This window comes from Anopheles funestus, chromosome 2RL (genome assembly GCF_943734845.2).
Source record: "Anopheles funestus chromosome 2RL, idAnoFuneDA-416_04, whole genome shotgun sequence".
In the NCBI taxonomy this organism is placed as follows: Eukaryota; Metazoa; Arthropoda; class Insecta; order Diptera; family Culicidae; genus Anopheles; species Anopheles funestus.
In genome coordinates this window covers 5191396-5212846 of record NC_064598.1, presented here as the reverse complement: position 1 = coordinate 5212846, position 21451 = coordinate 5191396, and the positions used below count along the sequence as shown (strand labels likewise).

The following is a 21451-nucleotide window of genomic DNA, read 5'->3' as shown; positions in this document are numbered from 1 at the left end:
TCCATTAAATAGCGAAACCATTTAAACGTTAAATAATGCTCCAACGTTCGAACTGTAAACACAATCGGCCGATACCAGAATAAATATGATTTAATTATTTGCATCACAAACCATTATTCCCATCAAAAGCCGGTCAGCTCATCAAATAAAATCAACCGCAACATCCAACACCCAAATAAGGTGACCACGGTGAACCACAACCCCGCTCCCATCCCCACTGTTGCGTCACCCACCCTGCGGCCAATCCACTCTTTACAAAATGCAATTTAGTGCACCACTTTGTGCGCTACCCCGTCCTACCATCGTTCTTTACAGATCAAAAATGAAATTTGCATTATAAACGAGGTAATGATTTTTAAAATAATGTTTACCCCCCGTTTTTCATTTACCCATCCCCGATCGCCTATCACCGTTTGCATATTGTTCTTGGTCAGCGGAATGCGTTTCGGATGCAATTATTGAAAATCGAACTATTTATCTGCACCAAAGAGGGCATTCACCCTTCCTGTGCGGGGATAGGAGAGGGAGGAAGGGCAGTGTGAGTCCGTTGGTTGGAGAGCACAATAAAAAGCTGTGCTTAAAGCTGCAACAAGCCACTCGAGAACATACAGCGTCAATGAAGCCTATAAAACGGTTCATCGGAATGGCGATAATTTCCAAATGGGACTGATGCGAGGTTTCAAGCCACTTGAAAACTGCCCATGTTTGATGCGTTTCAGCCCAGCCGGGTACGTGCATAATTAACTTTTTGGGAAATCTGGCCCTTTCCCCCATCCCATTATCGATTATGCAGCTCTGCAGAAGAAGAAACAGAAGTGTGGCTGCACTTCGCACACTGGGGAGTTGTGAAAAGTGGAAAACTGATTTATATCCGCGATCCCGTGTTTTAAACGCGAGCACCCGTATTTGTGCCGGATGAGCAAACGGTTGGTGAACAAAAAAGGGAAAATCAAATGCGATGCAACATTAAGCGTGCATATCTGTGAAAACTCGTACACCGATCTTACCTTACCGTCGCCGATAACGATCGAGCTAATTGGATCGAGGAGTGTTTTCATACGACGGGGAAAAGCTCCCGGGGATGATCGTGGTGAGGTCGGGGTAAGGGGTTGAGGGTTGTGAGGATGGTGAAGAGTCTTCACTTCGGCCGGGGGGTTGTTTTCACCCCAAAAGCGATTACGATTTCTTTGTGCCTGGCTGTGGAACCATCCAACCGAGCGTGTGTGGTACTTCTGCTGCTGTGCAGTGGTGCGGAATGCAGTTACCTAGCGGTACACACATCCACACTATCTACAATCCATATAAGTCATACCGAAGGGGGCTATGTGTCCTCTCACTTTTAGACCATATAGTGCACACTCACGCACGTGTGTTAGTTAATTATATCGTAGAAAGTGTACGTGATTGGAAACTGGAACCTTCCTGGCTGGCTGAAGCGCAAACAATATACCGGTTCCAATAGAGTTCTGTTATGCTAAAGCATCGTGCGTAATGGTTAACTAGCGTCAGTGTGGATTTCCTTAAAAATGGGCAATTAATGAATCGAACAGCTGCTTACATCCATTTCATATTAGGTACTCATCCTGTGATCCTGACATATGAGCCTGATGAAATTTCATTTTTTTTAGGAAAGACGGATAAATGCTCTTATTGACTCAACGAAAACATTCGACAAGAAAAGTTACCAAAACTGTCAATTACCGTTTCGATTAAAATGGATTAAATCTGCTCAGCTGATTAAGGGAAGTTTCAAGCAGTTTACTAAATGACTCCACTAATGTTTCATACTTCTTGATAAGATGAGCGGAACAATTGAAATACCTCTTTCCCTCTTGACCCACTTAGGAACATTTCAAATTTTTTAAAATTTTTTTATTTATTTTTTGTTTTTTATTCTTTTCTTCTTTTAACGCATTATTTGAGTGAAAAGGAACTTATTGCAACAATTTCGCATTAAAATAAATCAATTTAATTTTTTTTGCAAAATTTCTCAAAAAAATGGCAAGGGGTAAGCCTTATTAAATTTTCGAGTTGAAATTTTTTTTAAATTTTTTTCCGATTTTTTGTTCTTTTTTGTGTTTAAAGCATTATTTGAGTGAAAAGAAACTTATTGCAACAATTTCGCATTAAAATAAATCAATTTTATTTTTTTTTTGCAAAATTTCTCAAAAAAATGGCAAGGGGTAAGCCTTATGAAATTTTCGAGTTGAAATTTTTTTTAAATTTTTTTCCGATTTTTTGTTCTTTTTTGTGTTTAAAGCATTATTTGAGTGAAAAGAAACTTATTGCAACAATTTCGCATTAAAATAAATCAATTTTATTTTTTTTTTGCAAAATTTCTCAAAAAAATGGCAAGGGGTAAGCCTTATGAAATTTTCGAGTTGAAATTTTTTTTAAATTTTTTTCCGATTTTTTGTTCTTTTTTGTTTTTAAAGCATGATTTGAGTGAAAAGAAACTTATTGCAACAATTTCGCATGAACATATCTCAATTTTATTTTTTTTGCAAAATTTCTCAAAAAAATGGCAAGGGGTAAGCCTTATGAAATTTTCGAGTTGAAATTTTTTTTTAAATTTTTTTCCGATTTTTTGTTCTTTTATGTGTTTACAGCATTATTTGAGTGAAAAGAAACTTATTGCAACAATTTCGCATGAAAATATCTCAATTTTATTTTTTTTGCAAAATTTCTCAAAAAAATGGCAAGGGGTAAGCCTTATGAAATTTTCAAGTTGAAATTTTTTTTTTAATTTTTTCTGATTTTTTATTCTTTTATGTGTTTACAGCATTATTTGAGTGAAAAGAAACTTATTGCAACAACTTCCCATCAAAATATATCTCATTTAAAATTTTTGCTACATTGCTCAAAAATGAGGAAAATTTCACATTTTCTCAAACAGGGTATGGAACTCGGTTCCTCGAATAAGTTCTGGCACAGACATCTGAGGGCATGGCCGTCCAAGAAGAAAATGTAGCCATTGATGCCATCTATCGACCACAGGTTAAAGATTGGCGATCCGGTGGATACCGACCGAGTTATAGACAAAACTTGGTGCAAAAATGAGGAAAATTTTACATTTTTTCAAATAGGGTATGGAACTTGGTTCCTCGAATAACTTCTGGCACAGACATCTGAGGGCATGGCCGTCCAAAAAGAAAATGTAGCCATTGATGCCATCTATCGAGCACAGGTTAAAGTTTGGCGATCCGTTAGATATATATCGAGTTATAGCCAAAACTTGGTGCAAAAATGAGGAAAATTTTACATTTTCTCAAATAGGGTATGGAACTTGGTTCCTCGAATAACTTCTGGCACAGACATCAGAAGGCATGGCCGTCCAGCAAGAAAATGTAGCCATTGGTGCCATCTACCGACCACAGGTTAAAGATTGGCGATCCAATAGACACCAACAGAGTTATAGGCAAAACTTGGTGCAAAAATGAGCCTTATGAAATTTTAAAATTTTTAGAATTTTATTAATTTTCTTTAATTTTTTATTCTTTTTTTATTTAAAGCATTATTTGAGTGAAAAGAAACTTATTTCAATCGATTGGCATTAAAATAAATCAATTTAATTTTTTTTGCAAAATTTCTCAAAAAAATGGCAAGGGGTACCCCTCATGAAATTTTCGAGTTGAATTTTTTTTTTTAATTTTTTTCCGATTTTTTGTTCTTTTTTGTGTTTAAAGCATTATTTGAGTGAAAAGAAACTTATTGCAACAATTTCGCATTAAAATAAATCAATTTTATTATTTTTGCAAAATTTCTCAAATAAATGGCAAGGGGTACCCCTCATGAAATTTTCGAGTTGAATTTTTTTTTTTAATTTTTTTCCGATTTTTTATTCTTTTATGTGTTTACAGCATTATTTGAGTGAAAAGAAACTTATTGCAACAACTTCCCATCAAAATATATCTCATTTAAAATTTTTGCTACATTGCTCAAAAATGAGGAAAATTTTACATTTTCTCAAACAGGGTATGGAACTCGGTTCCTCGAATAACTTCTGGCACAGACATCTGAGGGCATGGCCGTCCAAGAAGAAATTGTAGCCATTGATGCCATCTATCGACCACAGGTTAAAGATTGGCGATCCGGTGGATACCGACCGAGTTATAGACAAAACTTGGTGCAAAAATGAGGAAAATTTTACATTTTTTCAAATAGGGTATGGAACTTGGTTCCTCGAATAAGTTCTGGCACAGACATCTGAGGGCATGGCCGTCCAAGAAGAAAATGTAGCCATTGGTCCCATCTATCGACCACAGGTTAAAGATTGGCGATCCGTTGGATATCGACCGAGGTATAGCCAAAACTTGGTGCAAAAATGAGGAAAATTTTACATTTTCTCAAATAGGGTATGGAACTTGGTTCCTCGAATAACTTCTGGCACAGACATCTCAGGGCATGGCCGTCCAAAAAGAAAATGTAGCCATTGTTGCCATCTATCGACCACAGGTTAAAGATTGGCGATCCAATAGACACCAACAGAGTTATAGGCAAAACTTGGTGCAAAAATGAGCCTTATGAAATTTTAAAATTTTTAGAATTTTATTAATTTTCTTTAATTTTTTATTCTTTTTTTTATTTAAAGCATTATTTGAGTGAAAAGAAACTTATTTCAACCGATTGGCTTTAAAATAAATCAATTTAATTTTTTTTGCAAAATTTCTCAAAAAAATGGCAAGGGGTACCCCTCATGAAATTTTCGAGTTGAATTTTTTTTTTTTAATTTTTTTCCGATTTTTTGTTCTTTTTTGTGTTTAAAGCATTATTTGAGTGAAAAGAAACTTATTGCAACAATTTCGCATTAAAATAAATCAATTTTAGTATTTTTGCAAAATTTCTCAAAAAAATGGCAAGGGGTAAGCCTTATGAAATTTTCGAGTTGAAATATTTTTTTTAATTTTTTTCCGATTTTTTGTTCTTTTATGTGTTTACAGCATTATTTGAGTGAAAAGAAACTTATTGCAACAACTTCCCATCAAAATATATCTCATTTAAAATTTTTGCTACATTGAATGAGACATTGAATTTTTGCTTCAAAAATGAGAAAAATTTTACATTTTCTCAAACAGGGTATGGAACTCGGTTCCTCGAATAACTTCTGGCACAGACATCTGAGGGCATGGCCGTCCAAGAAGAAATTGTAGCCATTGATGCCATCTATCGACCACAGGTTAAAGATTGGCGATCCGGTGGATACCGACCGAGTTATAGACAAAACTTGGTGCAAAAATGAGGAAAATTTTACATTTTTTCAAATAGGGAATGGAACTTGGTTCCTCGAATAAGTTCTGGCACAGACATCTGAGGGCATGGCCGTCCAAGAAGAAAATGTAGCCATTGGTGCCATCTATCGACCAAAGGTTAAAGATTGGCGATCCGTTGGATATCGACCGAGTTATAGCCAAAACTTGGTGCAAAAATGAGGAAAATTTTACATTTTCTCAAACAGGGTATGGAACTTGGTTCCTCGAATAACTTCTGGCACAGACATCTCAGGGCATGGCCGTCCAAAAAGAAAATGTAGCCATTGTTGCCATCTATCGACAACAGGTTAAAGATTGGCAATCTGTTAGATATATATCGAGTTATAGGCAAAACTTGGTGCAAAAATGAGGAAAATTTTACATTTTCTCAAACAGGGTATGGAACTTGGTTCCTCGAATAACTTCTGGCACAGACATCAGAAGGCATGGCCGTCCAGCAAGAAAATGTAGCCATTGGTGCCATCTACCGACCACAGGTTAAAGATTGGCGATCCAATAGACACCAACAGAGTTATAGGCAAAACTTGGTGCAAAAATGAGCCTTATGAAATTTTAAAATTTTTAGAATTTTATTAATTTTCTTTAATTTTTTATTCTTTTTTTTTATTTAAAGCATTATTTGAGTGAAAAGAAACTTATTTCAACCGATTGGCTTTAAAATAAATCAATTTAATTTTTTTTGCAAAATTTCTCAAAAAAATGGCAAGGGGTACCCCTCATGAAATTTTCGAGTTGAATTTTTTTTTTTAATTTTTTTCCGATTTTTTGTTCTTTTTTGTGTTTAAAGCATTATTTGAGTGAAAAGAAACTTATTGCAACAATTTCGCATTAAAATAAATCAATTTTATTATTTTTGCAAAATTTCTCAAATAAATGGCAAGGGGTAAGCCTTATGAAATTTTCGAGTTGAAATATTTTTTTAAATTTTTTTCCGATTTTTTATTCTTTTCTTCTTTTAAAGCATTATTTGAGTGAAAAGGAACTAATTTCAATTGATTCGCATTAAAATAAAACAATTTTTAAAATTTTGCTAAATTTCCAAAAAAAAAGGTTAGGCTATAGCCTTAGGAAATTTCGCTCTGTGAAGCGCATCGCTCCTTTGTGTAGCGTTCCTTGTGGTGCGAAACTTTGCTTGTGGGAGCGCATCGCACAATCGCTCCTGTGTGTAACGCTCCGTATGGGGCTACCTCTTTTCCTCGGGGGCTGTACGGCAGCGCGCACAATAAGATGAGCGGAGCGATTGAAGTACCTCTTTCGCTCTTGACCCAACACTAACTGCAAGAAGGTACTGTTAGTATAAAATTTTGTGACTTGAGAATAATAACATATTTTACAATCGAATTGTAAAGTTTATCCGTCAATTCCCTGAATTATTGCACATATTATTCCATTTCGCTGAGAATTACCGATATATTGTTCTTTTTCTCATCAAACTTATTTTGATCGCAACCTATATCTGTTGCTCTATTTTTATTTATCCCCTAATCTATAACCTTCACCAACATGGGAAGATACTTGTAAACCATCCAACAACCATTGTCATTCTTTGGGAGTTTGAGTTGACCTATTTCCTGTGCGACTACCGAGAACAAGCATTGTTTTTTTTTTGTTTCGGGAAAATGGTGAGCACTACTTACCGATATATCCCATCGTTACTGTGACCCATAAGGCTCATGTTTAGCTCACCCTAACACCATTCCCGGTTCATAGCGTGTGCTTTTTACTTCCATCAGCGGTAAACAACATGCCAAACCCATAATCCAGCAGTTAATTAGCAGCGTTTGCCGACTTGCCGACTTAACCAAGAATAAACTGGAACACACTAAGCTCAAAGCATCGTTACTTTATGATGGTATTGTGGGAACAGAACTGCTTCCATCCTTCTGTACATGGTCGCTAGATTTAAGCAATGTTTCCTTCCTATTTCTAGCAGATCCGATTAAACGATTACTTTCTTTTCTTTTATGAGGTTGTTACGTTCTATATAATCTCCATCTAGATTAATGAATATAATGTGAGTAAATCTATGCTAAAATACTACAACTTTCTTACACTGCTTTAACTCTTGCGTTTATCTTTTTTTATCCTCATTGTGATAAGAACAAGCACCCATCGGCCTAGTTTACAGCCGCTAGGATCGTTCGTCGCAATTAGACCATGAAATCGAACCAAGCTTTCATCGCACCGAACGACACCAAACATTAACTATGGCAAACTCCATAAAACTCGTGAATTATTGGAGCAGCAAAGGTCTTCATAATTCACACCCTTACCATCATTTTCGGAAGCAGCTCAGGCTTATTTTGCATCGGTGAGAACAAACACTGCTCTGGGCCCTTTATCCTACTGGGACCATTCATCTTAAAGACATACAACCGATGTTGCCTGGTGATGCGGGCATTTCGGTACGGTGTTTCGGTAAAAGTTTTGTTCGTATCATTCGAAAAGAGAAATAGGTCTATAATTGTTGCAGGGTTGCCATGTGGCTGGATGAAACTTAACGCGGGGGGGTTTACTGGCCGAAACATAAATAAGAACGAAGCACAAGGAACATACGGTTCCGTTCTGCTCCGTGAAGCTTCGTTTTCCAGATGGACTAATGAATCAGTAAATAGTGTTCTAGCACTGTTCCACTAGGTGTGAAACGATTATCCACAATCCGTCTGTTTGACAAAGGATACGTACGGGCGGTCGGAACGGAGCGAACCAGCATCCGTGTCTGTTTGCGGTTTATTATCTAGAACCGGACCCTTTTACAATTTGATTGGATTGAGTAGGTTTTTAACAACATAACTTTTGACAGACTCCCGCGCTTGGCACTAAATATTTCCCCTATCAATAGTTGGAAGTTTTATAGCTTTCGAGTTATCGCTTAGCGCAACTCTTTCAACAACAACAAAAAAACATGCTTCCCCGTTCGATAGATAGGTTTAATTTCATGCTTAAATGATACACTGAAGATAACGACATGTACAACTTTACGATTTACAATTAGCATGCGCATCGTTCCCGAACGCTGAAAACACTCCCGCGTACGAGTACTTTACAATCGCTAGTGCCATTTTCACGCTGCCAATGTTTATGCTCACTAACCAGTGCCTTCAGGATAGAACAATAAAGTAGACAAAGTCCTGGTAAAACAACATGCCCGTGTTTGTCCCATCCATGCTCGGACACGGACGCTTGTTAACGAATCCATTTCCACGGTCAGAATTTAAGGCACATAATTTTCACTCTTCTACTCTCATCCTTGCTCTGCTAAGCGACGATAAGCGCCTCGGAGTTCGTTCGTATCGGGCAGTTTTTTTACCCTATTGAAATCGCATTGAAACTATGTGAACCCGGAGGACACAGAGACACACACACACACACGTAGTACACAAGGTTTAGAGGACAGTTTTATTTTGCAATTGTAAATTGCACTTCGTTGCCTTTTGCAGTGGCTTATCGAAGTGAAATGAATCCACAGAAGGAAGCTTCCCTTGTGTCAAGGACACGGGCTCGAAGCGTACGAACCCGGACCCCGGACGACTTAAGACGGGTGAAACGATTCGGTTTTAATTGGCATTTCGCTTCGTTGGGTGTGCTTGGGTGATAAAAATGTACAATGAACGAAATAATGAGTTTTACGCTGGGTGCAAAAACGGATGTTGATGGGACAAAAAGAAGAAGAAACAGATGTAAGTGTATTGTTAAAAAAAATGTTTAAATTGTGTATAAAGACTGGGAAAAGATCATGTAAGGTCTTCGCTTCCTTCCAATTGTGTCGTTTGATCTGTTAAAGTTATCTAATTTTCTGTCAAATTTGGTTTGTTTTAACAGAAATGTAAATTATTCAATATACAGCAACATGAAAGCGCAAACTTGCCTGGGATTCCAAGTACTCTTTCAATATTTTGCGACGCGTAAACTCCTCTGCCTACGTTTATCGGTACCGGCCGATCAACCGGGTTGCGTTCTACAATTGTATTCAACACCCGGTACCACACAGCTCCTTTACCGTCTGCTGGTCAGCGCTCGAGTGGCGGATTATTCATTCCACCGTCCTCTGGACGCAAAATTCCAAACCGAAGCCATACCATAATGCTGAAAGACACATTCCCTCCCGAATGCCCGAGGAACGTGGCAAGCAAAATTACGATCGAACCACAAGCGCGCACAAAACCCATGGGTTGAGCGAGACGAACAAATTCCCAAACGGAAAACCCACCGGGAAGGTGACTGGCCACCGTCTTGAGGCTAGAACAATGAGGCGATAATATAACTATTGTATCGAATTGAATAAATTTGATTTTCAATTCGAATAAATTTCATCTGATCCGGTGCGCCGCAGGTGCGCCCCACACCAAGGGGGGGTAATCGGGTGTGCCGGAGCGGCAAAGATGGCGCACGACCGATTACGGTTTCGTTGAGCGCACCGAGAGCGCACCAAAGTCGATGTCTCCCGGTGACTTTTGCGCTCAAGGCTGTTCGACGGCGGGAATAAGGGTAGAACCAGTGGTAGCGTAGCCACGGCTGGCACAGGTGCCGATTGTTAACGAGCTCAATTTCCATTCAATTTTCCATTCGTCTTAAGGCCGATTGGGTGGGATTGCTTCAGCATACTACACGCTCTGGGTGTTGCTAGCTTTCTTTCACCTCGCAAACACCCCTCCGGAGAAATTACTAAGAATTATCTGACTTCCGGCACCGGGATGGAAGATTACCGATCGGAGTGGAGGACCAGGTGGAGGATTTGAAGAAATTAATGAAACCCAACAACCGAACGCCAACGCAACAACCAAATTGAACTTACCTGTAGTTCGTGGAGAAAATCCGTCTCGTCCAGCAGCACGATCCGCACCGTGATGGTTTTCGACGATCGGCAAAGGCAATACATTTTGCTAGCACGTTTCTTTGTCCTTTTCGGAAGATAAACACCACTATCGAACTATTCGCACTGTTGACCCTGTCTGGGTCACCGTTTTGTTTTCACTGCTAAAGCGTCACGCAATCGCAAACAGTGCGTTTCTACGAATCCGTTTCTCTAAGCTCTCTACACGCAACTTCCACGCTTGACGAAAGACTTTGAACTCATCACTTACCACACCAAACCATCCATTCGCACAGATTCGGACGGTACACACGCACCGAAACTCATCACTCCACATCAGCGAACGTCAAAAATGTATTTCTTCGATCGGTCGACATTCTTGGGTAGGCAGCACTTGTCTCGCACTCGGCTCAGGTTTAGGCAGTTAGGTATCAACGGTCAAGGTTCTTTGACAGCCATTTCACACACCGCATCTCACCTGTACCGTGTATTCGTTCTTCGTTCTCCACCCTACCGGAGATACCGCACTTGATTTTTATTTATTTTATTTCAGTCTGTTATTTTTGCACTTCGACATTGCGGAGAGTATTTAACACGCGCAAGGGACACCTCATGCCCAGGTCAAGGCATGCTCTGTACGGTGAAGACCGGGAGGTGCACCAGATTTAGCGCGTTCGACACTCCACATTTGGAGGCAGAGACAGCAGGGAACCGTCACCGTCTTTTCACCTCCCTCCAGGAGTATGGCTCACCATATGATCCTGATATCCCTGAACGACCTATCAAACGATCGTCTTGTTTGATTGATTGATTGATTGGTTTAGGTTTCGGTTCGGAGTCTTGATAAATTACACACCGGAATGCGCCATGCCAGCGTTATTGTTTGTTGCGATTAAGCCCTGAACTCTCGCACACAATTATCTCGCGCAGCTGTAACGAGAATGAGAAGAAGAGAAGTCATGTCAGTAGGGTTGTAGAATCAAAAGCAGACTTATTATCAAGCACCCCTTCTTCGTCGGGCCGAGGTGGGTAATGTGGCTGGAAAGCCAGTACAGCCCTTTCCCCATGCTCGGGTTATTATTGGATGTTTTCAATGGAATGGCAGCTTCTGGAGTTATTAGGCGAGTCTCGCGAGACCGTCGATAGATTGACGTGCCCACGTTAACATATGTGCGTTGAAAGGTGCAATAATGGTGGATGAAGTTAAACTGGATGAGATCTTGCTCGGTTGTGGTGGGAAAGATCCGGGTTCATCAAATTATTCACTACCCCAAAAAAACATGTGCCGGCTACCAGATCGCTAGCATAGTGCTGTTTTTTCACATGCAAAATCATAAAGGAAACATTAACTAAGACGTACGCTTTACAGTGGAGTGTTACGTCAGCCTTAGGTAACCAAACATTCCCCCAAAGCACTTAGACTTGCGCTTCATTTCAGTCCGAGTAACAAGTTCCAATTTGAGCACCAGATTTTAATCGGCAAAACACAATTTTTCAGCGCATCATACTCCACTGAACGGCAATTACTTCTTTCCGCAATCGTTGCTACCTTCAGTGCGCAGGGAGGTATCTTTCAGCGGCAAGATTTTGTGTTCCATTTCCCCACACTAATCATCTTGGAAGCATCTGCACGTTCGGCAACAACTAGCAAGCCCTATGGTATGTGGACCCAGATCCCAGCAGACAGAGCTCGGCAAATAACGAGTTCGTGGCCCCAGCTTATGCGCTGATGATGTCGTCACCCTGCCTCACACTGGTGTGGTGGTTCATAACTTATCCACCATCAGCAAAGGGACTTCAGTTCAAACCTTGTCGCCGCCACTGTGGCTAGCAAGGACGTACGGTGACATCGGAGAGCTATCACAGCAAAGCGCTGTCAACGATTTCAAACGAACGATATCATACAGCAATTACGGAAAAGGACTCTACGGATGGTTTCCTTCCGTGAGGTGCAGGTCGCTCAATCATGCACCATCATCACCGTGTGCATACCGTATTTATCTCCCGGCAAGCATCGGAGAAGTAGCGAGAAAAAAGGAGCATCGATGCGATGATTCAATTGCGATGCCAGCATATCAATACCAGGCACGACCCAGGCAGCAACGATGTGATTGTCGCGGCGTTTGCGATACGATCCACGTACGGGGACAAAAGTGAGAAAAACCGTGAAGAGTAATTGAAATAAATTATCAACACCGAGTTTCCCTCCCCCCATTGATGGTTGCTGCCTGATATGCCGTATCGGTAGACAGGCGTACGAGGAGTGTCATTCTCTGATTTCAAAGCAACTGCGGCTACATTTTCCTGAGGCTACTGAGCACTGAGAAAGTGGGCTGGAAGTTAGAAAATTTAGACTTCCACTTGAACCAAGTTCATGGCAACACCATTTTCGGATCCTTGGGAAGTAACGACCTCAACGAGTACGGACACACGGCTCTTACTCTTCCCGACCCGAGCCGCAATTGTGCTGTAGACCATTGTTGAATCGAACCGGTGCTCAAGTGGCGCTCGAAAACTATTCTACGCCTTTCCGACACCAGAATAACCTGACGGAAGCGTTTTACCGGCGTACCTTATGCAGCTCATGTTCAAGTGGACTGTCTCTTGAAGGTGTCATTGGCAGCGATTGAACGACCAGCAACGGCACCGGTGAAGCTTCTTAATCGTACCACCACTGCACCTGGCAGCCTGGTGTGGATTTGCTGAGAATCCACACAAACGAACGCCCACCATCATCTTTCGCGCATGGTTCGAGTACGGACAAGGGACAACGCTTTTGGGCCAACTATTTCAATTACAATCTCCGGTCGTTAAGGTGGATTCGGGATGGTTTTTTTTTTGCCACCCCTACCTTTTTGTCTTTCATTTCTGCCACGGTAAAGTGCCACAGTCCCCATTCAGCCGGTGACTGGTGGTCGTCGGTGTCTGTCTTTGCACGAAGCGTAATATCCTGATTTATTTTTATGCTCCACCACCAGCCCATCTCCAACCGAGGTCGTGATGGTTGTCCATGGCCACCCAAGAAAAGACTGTCTACAATGCTGTACTGTAAACCCGTGGCGCTACAAAAGTAGCAATGACACTGTATAAACCCCTAATTCAGTGCGTCTCCAAATTGGCTCTCTTTTTGCCTGCCCATTACCAAGGCGGTTCGAGTTCCTGGGTGGTAATGGTGAGCATCGGTTTTTGCTTCTCGTTTTTCTTTTTTTGGCTACATCTCCCCGTTTCAATTTTGTTTCAAGTTCAACCTTCCGAAAAGGCGTCCTAAGTGGAGTTTCATTGAGTTCGCAGAAGAAGTACACGATCAGCACACACACACCACACACTGAAAGCACCTTGAAACGCCCCAAAATTAAGACCTAACGAATGTATGAAGTGCTAGTGAAGTGCCATAAATGCCAATGGTTGGTCCCAAACTCCCATTGCCCATTGCCTTGTGTGCGTCGGGGTGATTATGAAACTTTCAAACACTTGCTTCACACACTAAATGTGCCCTAATGGCGACGCATGTTGCCATTCCCTTGCCAAGGGAAGCGTTCTTCTCAAAACCACCATTAATTAGGTATTTGTAGTGTCCAGTTTTTCTCCAGCGCAAAATAAACTTTCGTACACCTCAGCAATATCAAAGAACGTTCCTGAGGGGGAAAAAAACTTCAAACCATCTGCAGTTTGGAAGGCGAAAAAAAAATACAAATTCCGATAAGCAAACGGGGCGTTTAAAATCCGCTTAACATGCATCCCGTGATGTTCGCCGTGTTCGGTTTGGCGCAAAAATTGGTCCCGCGGTGCTTATCGCCGACTGTGGCGCGGTCTTCGCCTTGACACGCCATTGAATTGGTGTGAACAGGGCAGAAAAGAAAGAACTGAAAGCCTACAACCTACCGGGCTGTCCTGTGGTGTGTGTGGTGTGATCCCAAATCACGCTAATAACACATTCGCGTGTCCCATGATACTTCCATCCAATCAATGATTACGATCCGCCCGATCCGGAACCTCCTGTCTGCGTCTGCCGTGATGCTCGTGCCAGTGAAGAGGTGTGTAGTAAAAAAGCGCGGCCGTGAATATATCTATATACACCTTCGGCGAACACACCCCGTATCATCAGCGGGTGCGCACGGCAGGGACACATCATTAACGGTATACGGTGCAGTCTGGTATAAGGGTGGGCTCATTCACTTCTTCCCGTAGGATGACGCACCGGGCGCATGCCTGCAAGAACCTTCGTCGCTGAACCCGGCGTTAACAATTCCCGGTCGAAGTTCTTACTCGCCCGAAGACAAACAGTATATTCACCGTTCACCGAAAAAGTGGAACAAATCTAGTAAAAAGAGGCTGATAAAAACTGGCCCACTGCATGGACATGTCTCCCCGAGGGGAGAGGCTTGTGCACGGAGCAGAGGATAAATATCGAGGTAACCAAACAAGTTGGCAATTATCGTCGATCTACTTTCACTCGAATGACAACAACGGTAACATAACAACTGCCACACGACCCCCGGGTCCGTCCACTCGCGAGAATGCACTTGGATGCTGGTTGTTGGTTGCGAAGGTGGGATAATGCTCGCGATGCTGCAGCGTCCGTTGTCATGGTGATGGTGTGCCCGGGAGTGCTTATAGTGTACAGGCTGTTGCCTGCCCGGGTAAGTTGCCCTATAATTGTTGACAGCTTTGCTACAAGTCACCATAGTACAGCGGTACGTGGACAGCGAGCCGAGAACGGTGTGTATGGTGGCCTGGTGAGGTGAGAATATCATTAAACTAAAACGCATCACTGATTTGAGCTGCATTAGCTACAGTTCAGTGATAGGGATCATGGTTTTGGACAAACATGGAATTTGTGAAGCATCTGCAGTCCGGCGTGAGAGTTGTTAGTAAATTATCCTAGTGTCTCTGGTAAGGATAGTAGCTGGCGAGCAGAAAAAGAGCTTTATTTTCTGCAAAGCGTGAATTAATGTCACTTAACAACATCTTAAATAGCTTTAGAACTACCAGAATTCATCGTTCCACAGGCACAGTTATCAAATAGCTGTAAAATTCCCTCCGAAAAGTTTGCTAACTTCTACTACCAAAAACGAGCGCTGAGAACTTTATCACTTCCCGCACCAACCCGTCCCAAGTTTTGCAACATTGTTGCCAACAACGAGCCACCAACAAGCGAAGCGTAATTATATGATCACATAGCATCTTTGCAAAACATTTGCCAAAACATTCCAAAAATTCGTCTCATCGCGCTTCACCGAAACCGAGGTGCGGAAGAAATTCTATGCCCTTTTCTGGAAGGATGGCGCACACAAAGTTTACACGCGCGCTCGGCTTGACAAACTCCCCGTGAAAAGACTGCCGGTAGATGGAAAGATGAAACGGTTTCTCCGTTGAACTTTACTGGTTTGCTGTTCGTCCCTGCGTATGGCATTCTTTTTCGTGGACGGTTTGAGGCAATGTGGGGGTGCTGTAAGGAATTGTCTTACATATTTCATCGCTTACACCTTTCCGACTGCCGGGATGGGAAGGATGGGAAACGGTTAGAATGGTTACCGAATACGCTCGGAAGCGAAAATTAATTCGAGTGGAACGTGTGCTATCTCAATCTTTTCTACCGTTGCCCTGTAAAAGCTTCAGGAAATTTCATGCTGACATCTCGGTGGGATTTAAATTTTACGTTCGTTTTCGTATAAGATAAGTGCTATACAAGCACGTTTATTTGTAGATTTGGATCTAAATTTAGCTTCAAAATTTGCATTCTGTAGTGGGTTTGTCAAATCTGGACGTCATTTAGAAAAGCCCATTCGTACTAGTTATGCTGCAGCGTGTCCCGATTTGTGGATGTTGATGTTAATCTCACGACTACGCAAACGCTTTTTCGTACGATCATTTTTCAATTCCACTACACCACGCTTGGTCGACCGAAGTGACCGAACACACACGGAATCTGGAACACATCTAGGCACGTCTAGAACGTCTACATTCCTTCACCGAACTAGTCCGTGGGTGAGATGTCCAGCTGTAACCTCCATCAGACACCGGTACCGTCAAACCTACGCCGCGAATAAGTCATTCTACATCACAATTGGCTTTAATTAATGCTCCTGCCATGTAACCGAAGTGTGCAAGAAACGGGCGCGAAATGAATGGAAACAATATCCACTGTAGTACTTTCGCTTTCGCCTTTTCGCGAACGCTTGACCGGCCGGCTTACGTCAACCTTTTCTACCAATGGCGCGAGCGACGTAACGTCTTGTTCTTGTGGTATTTGCCTGACACTCGAACAAGCAAAGAATGCGTCCAATTTCCAGTGCCGCTCGGTACAGTGGTGACGGGAGAAGGATATTTGCGGGGTTTTCCTTAATTTGGTTATTGTTAATTGTTTTGCTGCCTACTTTGTCACAACGAATTACTGTCCAGCTATTTTTTCCAGGTTGGCAAACCCTTCCAGTGCGGTATTTAGGGCTTTCGGTAGAGGTGGTGGGGTACGTTGGTTATGCGCTCTAATTGAGTCACCATTTTCCCTTTCATTTCCTCGACGGCGAACGACGAGGAGCCGGATGGAATTCGATCGGGGTAGGAACGCATAAATTCCGGATCATATGGCGTAAAATGTGTGCTCAAGCAAAAATGTCACGCTCATGTTTCCTGAAAAGAAGGGCAGAAGGTGATCGGGCTCTATCTTAATCCAGCTGTAGATCAGTCAATGGCCTCAATGTTTTCCTCTGATTGTTTAAGCGTATGCCAATGAACTGTCCCCCGATGTGGTGCGGGCGATCCGGAATCAACATATGATGGTGATCACCAGGAAACGAACGACTGATCGGGACAGATTTCCCAGAACTCGAACCTTTCTTAGGAAGATTCTATCATCTTCATTAAGGATGAGCGTCACGTCACAAAACTTGCTTCGTTAAGCCATGTCAGACACACTTATCGCGATGAAGCAAATTATGGTGTCATAATATAACTACTCATTGTTAGCATTTCTAGCCCACTGGTCAAAACAGTGTAGGTCAGCCATCGTCCATTTTGCAGCTGATGACAGTCTTCGTCAAACAATCTTTAGTTCCGTCATCACACACTTTGCTACACGACTTTTTTCCTTTTGCGGTGCAAAAGAAGCTAGTGAGATGCGAAATATCTGATAATATTAAAGTGTGTCGATCGTATTCCAGCTCTTCCAGCTCTAGGCAAACGCTTTCTTCAAATTTATATACAACGGTTTTCTTAAAGATTCAGCAGATCGTCTAATTTTGCTAAATCTCTTCTATGGCTATTATTATGGCTGATCGCATGTTGATGAGCAAACATTTTTTTTGGGGCGAAATAACGCCTTCTGTAAAAAAATTGAGGCTGCTCATTCACGATCATCCATAGATCACAGCGCGTCCCGTAAAGGCATCTCCACTTCTGCTACACTTCCGGGTTGGCGAAATGAAGCGAAACGAACCACACCAACATAGTACGGTACCGCTCGTTTGCTGTTGAATTTAGTGCATTTAGTCCATAATTTACCAACGGAAGAGACCTCACTAAATGCAGTACTCTTCCTACGTAATCCACCGTCGGAGGGGACGGACTGTTCCGCGGAGTTCTCCAGCGCACGGTGCGGTGGAGATTCATTTCAATTACGGTTTCTCCAACCGACGGCCAATTATCGTATTATGTGCTTCATCATCTCCTTCGGCATCAAAGTTGACCAGAAGTCGGTCGGCGCAAAGTGCATCGTTAGTGGCGGTTTCTTTTTCGTTCTCTCTCCCCATCCGATGTGCGATGTGATCAAGTGATCGAATTACGCCGCCCCGAACGTACGCCCGTGTTGGGATCGCGCGGTCGCAAAAATTGTGCACAACACAGCTACCGACACCTTCCCCATTTCCGTTAGCGAGCTACGGGGGTGACGTTTTTATTAGTACATTCATCTCGATGGCAGACGGTTTGTGTCTTCGTTGCGAATTTTACACGCTCATTTTTTGTCGTAATGTTGTCTCGATGCAGGCATGCGTCACCCAGCGCGTGAGGAACGATTTTTCGCATTTTCTTTCGCTGTTTGGTACTAGACCTAGCCAACCGGTCACTGACCACCCTGGCGCTGGATGGGATGAGGTAACGTTGGAGTTGCGAATGCAACCGTCCTAGGGCTACCGAGATTTAATAGAGAGCCACGCAGTGCATCGACACGTACGCCATTGAAGCAGGGGGGAAAAAAGATGGATCTAATTTAAGCACCTCCGACGAGACCCCGTTAGCAAAACACGAAATGGGTTTCAGTTTTATAGGTCCCGTGTAGTGTGAGTGTATGCTGGCTTTTTTTCTTTCTTTTTAGTCGTGATCCACTTGCAACCATTTCGCGAGCTACCATCTTTCCGGGCGTACCTGCAGCGGCAGCATAGCAGCTGGTGATTTAATAGTTTCCTCCCATCCACAACTGCATGAAAACAACCGGGAGCTAGCAAAACAAAACGAACACACATCGGCTGCCCCAAAGCACAAAGACCTTGTTAAGAAACACATCGAACAAGCTGCTCCATAGCACTACGTCTGGAAGGCACAGGCAGACTTCACAACGGTAACCAACGGCTCCACCACTTTCGTCAAGTTCGAGGCTAACCGACACGAGTTTAAGTAGCAGGAATGCGCACCAATCACGTCACCGAATACCTTTGACCCAGTAGACTCCAGCAACTTCGATCACACCGCAAACTCAGCTAGCCGATCATCACACACGCTATCACCGCCAGTGCACGCGATCGTCCACACTTACCGGCTGTTGGACACCCGGTGCAAACCTGATCGAGTTCAAAACCCCGACGCACTGCAACCTGAAGGCACAACAATGTCGACAGCAGGAATGCCCATAAACGGTTACTCAGCCGACTTACGCATTACGTCAGCTTCGTTTCTCTTCGTTCATCGGGCCGCTAGGTTCATCAGGATTCCTCCTTGCGCCCTGTTCCTGCAGGGCCGGAGTAACGGGAGTTCCATGCAGTTCGTTCGAGCTAATTAATTCCACTTATCACTTGCCTTTGGTTCATTGCCCCTGCGGGTGAGAAAATATCCCGGAGGACGTATTTATAAGATACGACGGTTCTCTATGATTAGCTGCCGTAACGAGATAACTGGTAGGATCGATTGAACGATAAACCATCAATGTGATCGATACGATCGTCTTGATATAGTAAGTGTCAGTTTGATGAAATACACTTTTTTCAAATCTCAGACACAACTGAGGCGATCTCCAATCAAGCGGTATCCATACGATTACCATAAATCCACGAACAGTACTTCAATCGTTACAATTTGTCCATCTCACTAAGGCGATGTCCCACTGTGAACCGACCCCATCACATGCGACACCGGCTAGCTTCAATGTAGAATTTCTACCAGGCGGAAAATTAATACCACCCAGTAACGGCAAACGACACGCCGGATCATGGGTGCGGGTTGATGACATTCGAAGCACACACAAACACGCGTGCATGGCATGTGTACCTACCAGCGATCAAACACAGGTTTTGTGGTTTGTGTCTCAGGCGTGTCCAACAACGGCCTGGCGGCATTCGTGCTCCAACAAACCATGATGGATGCGCGTACAATAAATCATTGCATAACTGGAACGAGGCAGCGCGCACGCCTCTGAACTCACGGAGAGTACTGCACATTTCCCCCCGTTAGGCAGCTCACAAATCCAATTCCATTCCCTCGGGAAGGAGAAACCTGAACGATGACTGAAGATGGTCATTCGGCTTGTCACCTTTGTTTGTCACAGATGTGATCGCACCCGCCCAGCGTACCGGGGTCAAACGAGACGACGCAGTAGCGACGCGATGATGAAAAGCCCACGTCTTCAAGTAATCCTCCTCCTGCGGCTGCTGCTCGTCAGAACACAACGATACCTTCCTCAGCCAGGCGGGAGCAAAAAGCAACACCAAACGAACAGGAACGGTGCGGACAAAGTGTGCAAAAGCTAACGAACAAATTTGGAACAGTCATTATCTAGACCCGGGGCCCACCGGGCGTAAATACATACAGCTGGTTGGGACTGCGGACTCGTCATATTAATAAGAAACACCGTAAAAGCCCGACTACGGAAAAGTGGTATGACATAAAATTAAGCAGACTGGCCGAAAGAGAACAAGTGACAACAAACCCATTCATCTTGGTTCTGGCATTACGTTTTGGACGATTGCTTCGAACTTTAGGACGACGAACAAATGACATCTCGTTTAGAAGACCTTCTACTCGGCTTTCGGAGGTCGAGATCCGGTACATTCGTAAAAATCCCTACGAATTATGTCATATTGGAAGTGATGTTGGTGACATCTTTTCACTTCACAGCAAGCCTTCACAGCGCGGCGTGACATTGAATTTTTCTGCCACTAGCAATAATTTATCAGTTGATGAGACTAACAAATCTAGGTGAGACCCTCGTCAAACTTAACTAACAAAGCAATTCTGTAGGGCGAATTGCATACTTCGGGCTGTTCTAAAATTTATCTAAGGCTATAATAGCTCATTTATCACTTTTAACGGGTCTGTCACATTGAAACAAATGCACTCGCATGAGAATAATGAAATATGATCAAAAAGTATCATTTACTGAACACAAACAAGGGAATGTCTAAAAGTGGCATTTATCGATTCAAACACTCCAACGCGATCGTGCTCAGGAGGGACTGTTGCTGTGCTGCGATCTTACGTTTTCCAACAGCGACTCAAGACGTTTTAGTACACCCTTCTGTCATCGGTTCAAAGCAATAGCAATAAAATGTACCATTTTGTGAGTTCGTGATTACTTCTGTCGGAATTCTGTCCCTTCTCCTTCCTAACCATTTCAATCGCTTAAGATCCAAATCGTTCTTCCTGACTCCGTGTGTAAGTGTGTTTGTTGGTAGAGTTTTACAAGCTTCAAGTCTTCCGGAGTCACGGATTGGTACCGTTTTTTTTTTTCGGTTTTCGATTATACTACCATGCACGGATGGAAATTCGGAACCATTCCAAGTTTAGTCGTTTCGATTTCCTACAGTCAGTTCCCCTAGTTGACGTAGTTGACGGTGACGGTTTATCCGGTAATTTGAGGATCCGGCAAAACATTGGCAAAAGGAATGGAACGGGACGGAACGGAACGTCACGATTGCAATAATGGCCATCGTCAGCATGTGGAATCGGGCAACCTCCTTCCCGGGTTCCATGGACGGTCCAGATTGAATCCGTCGTCCAGAGCAGCGGGCAGCTGTTCTTATGGTCGCGCTGAGTTGCATACCAGCAGGGGGTATCTTCGTGCTCATTGTAGCTAAGAAAGCGAGCCACACGGGTGAAATAATAAAACACACAGAGTAGGAGGAAGGAAAACACACAAATGGACGGTGTGATTTATAATGCA

At 42.9% G+C, this 21451-nt stretch overlaps 1 protein-coding gene across 3 annotated transcripts in view; it reads right to left on the bottom strand.

Annotated features, from left to right (window-relative positions):
* LOC125774828 (homeobox protein 5) overlaps positions 1 to 21451 on the bottom strand; it is a 100802-nt gene that overhangs the window by 57977 nt on the left and 21374 nt on the right. For all 3 annotated transcript variants that reach the window (XM_049445108.1, XM_049445110.1, XM_049445109.1), the window contains exon 2: positions 10066 to 11013. In XM_049445108.1, coding sequence (XP_049301065.1) covers positions 10066 to 10149 — 84 coding nt within the window. In that variant the 5' untranslated portion in view covers positions 10150 to 11013. The remainder of the gene's footprint in view (positions 1 to 10065; positions 11014 to 21451) is intronic.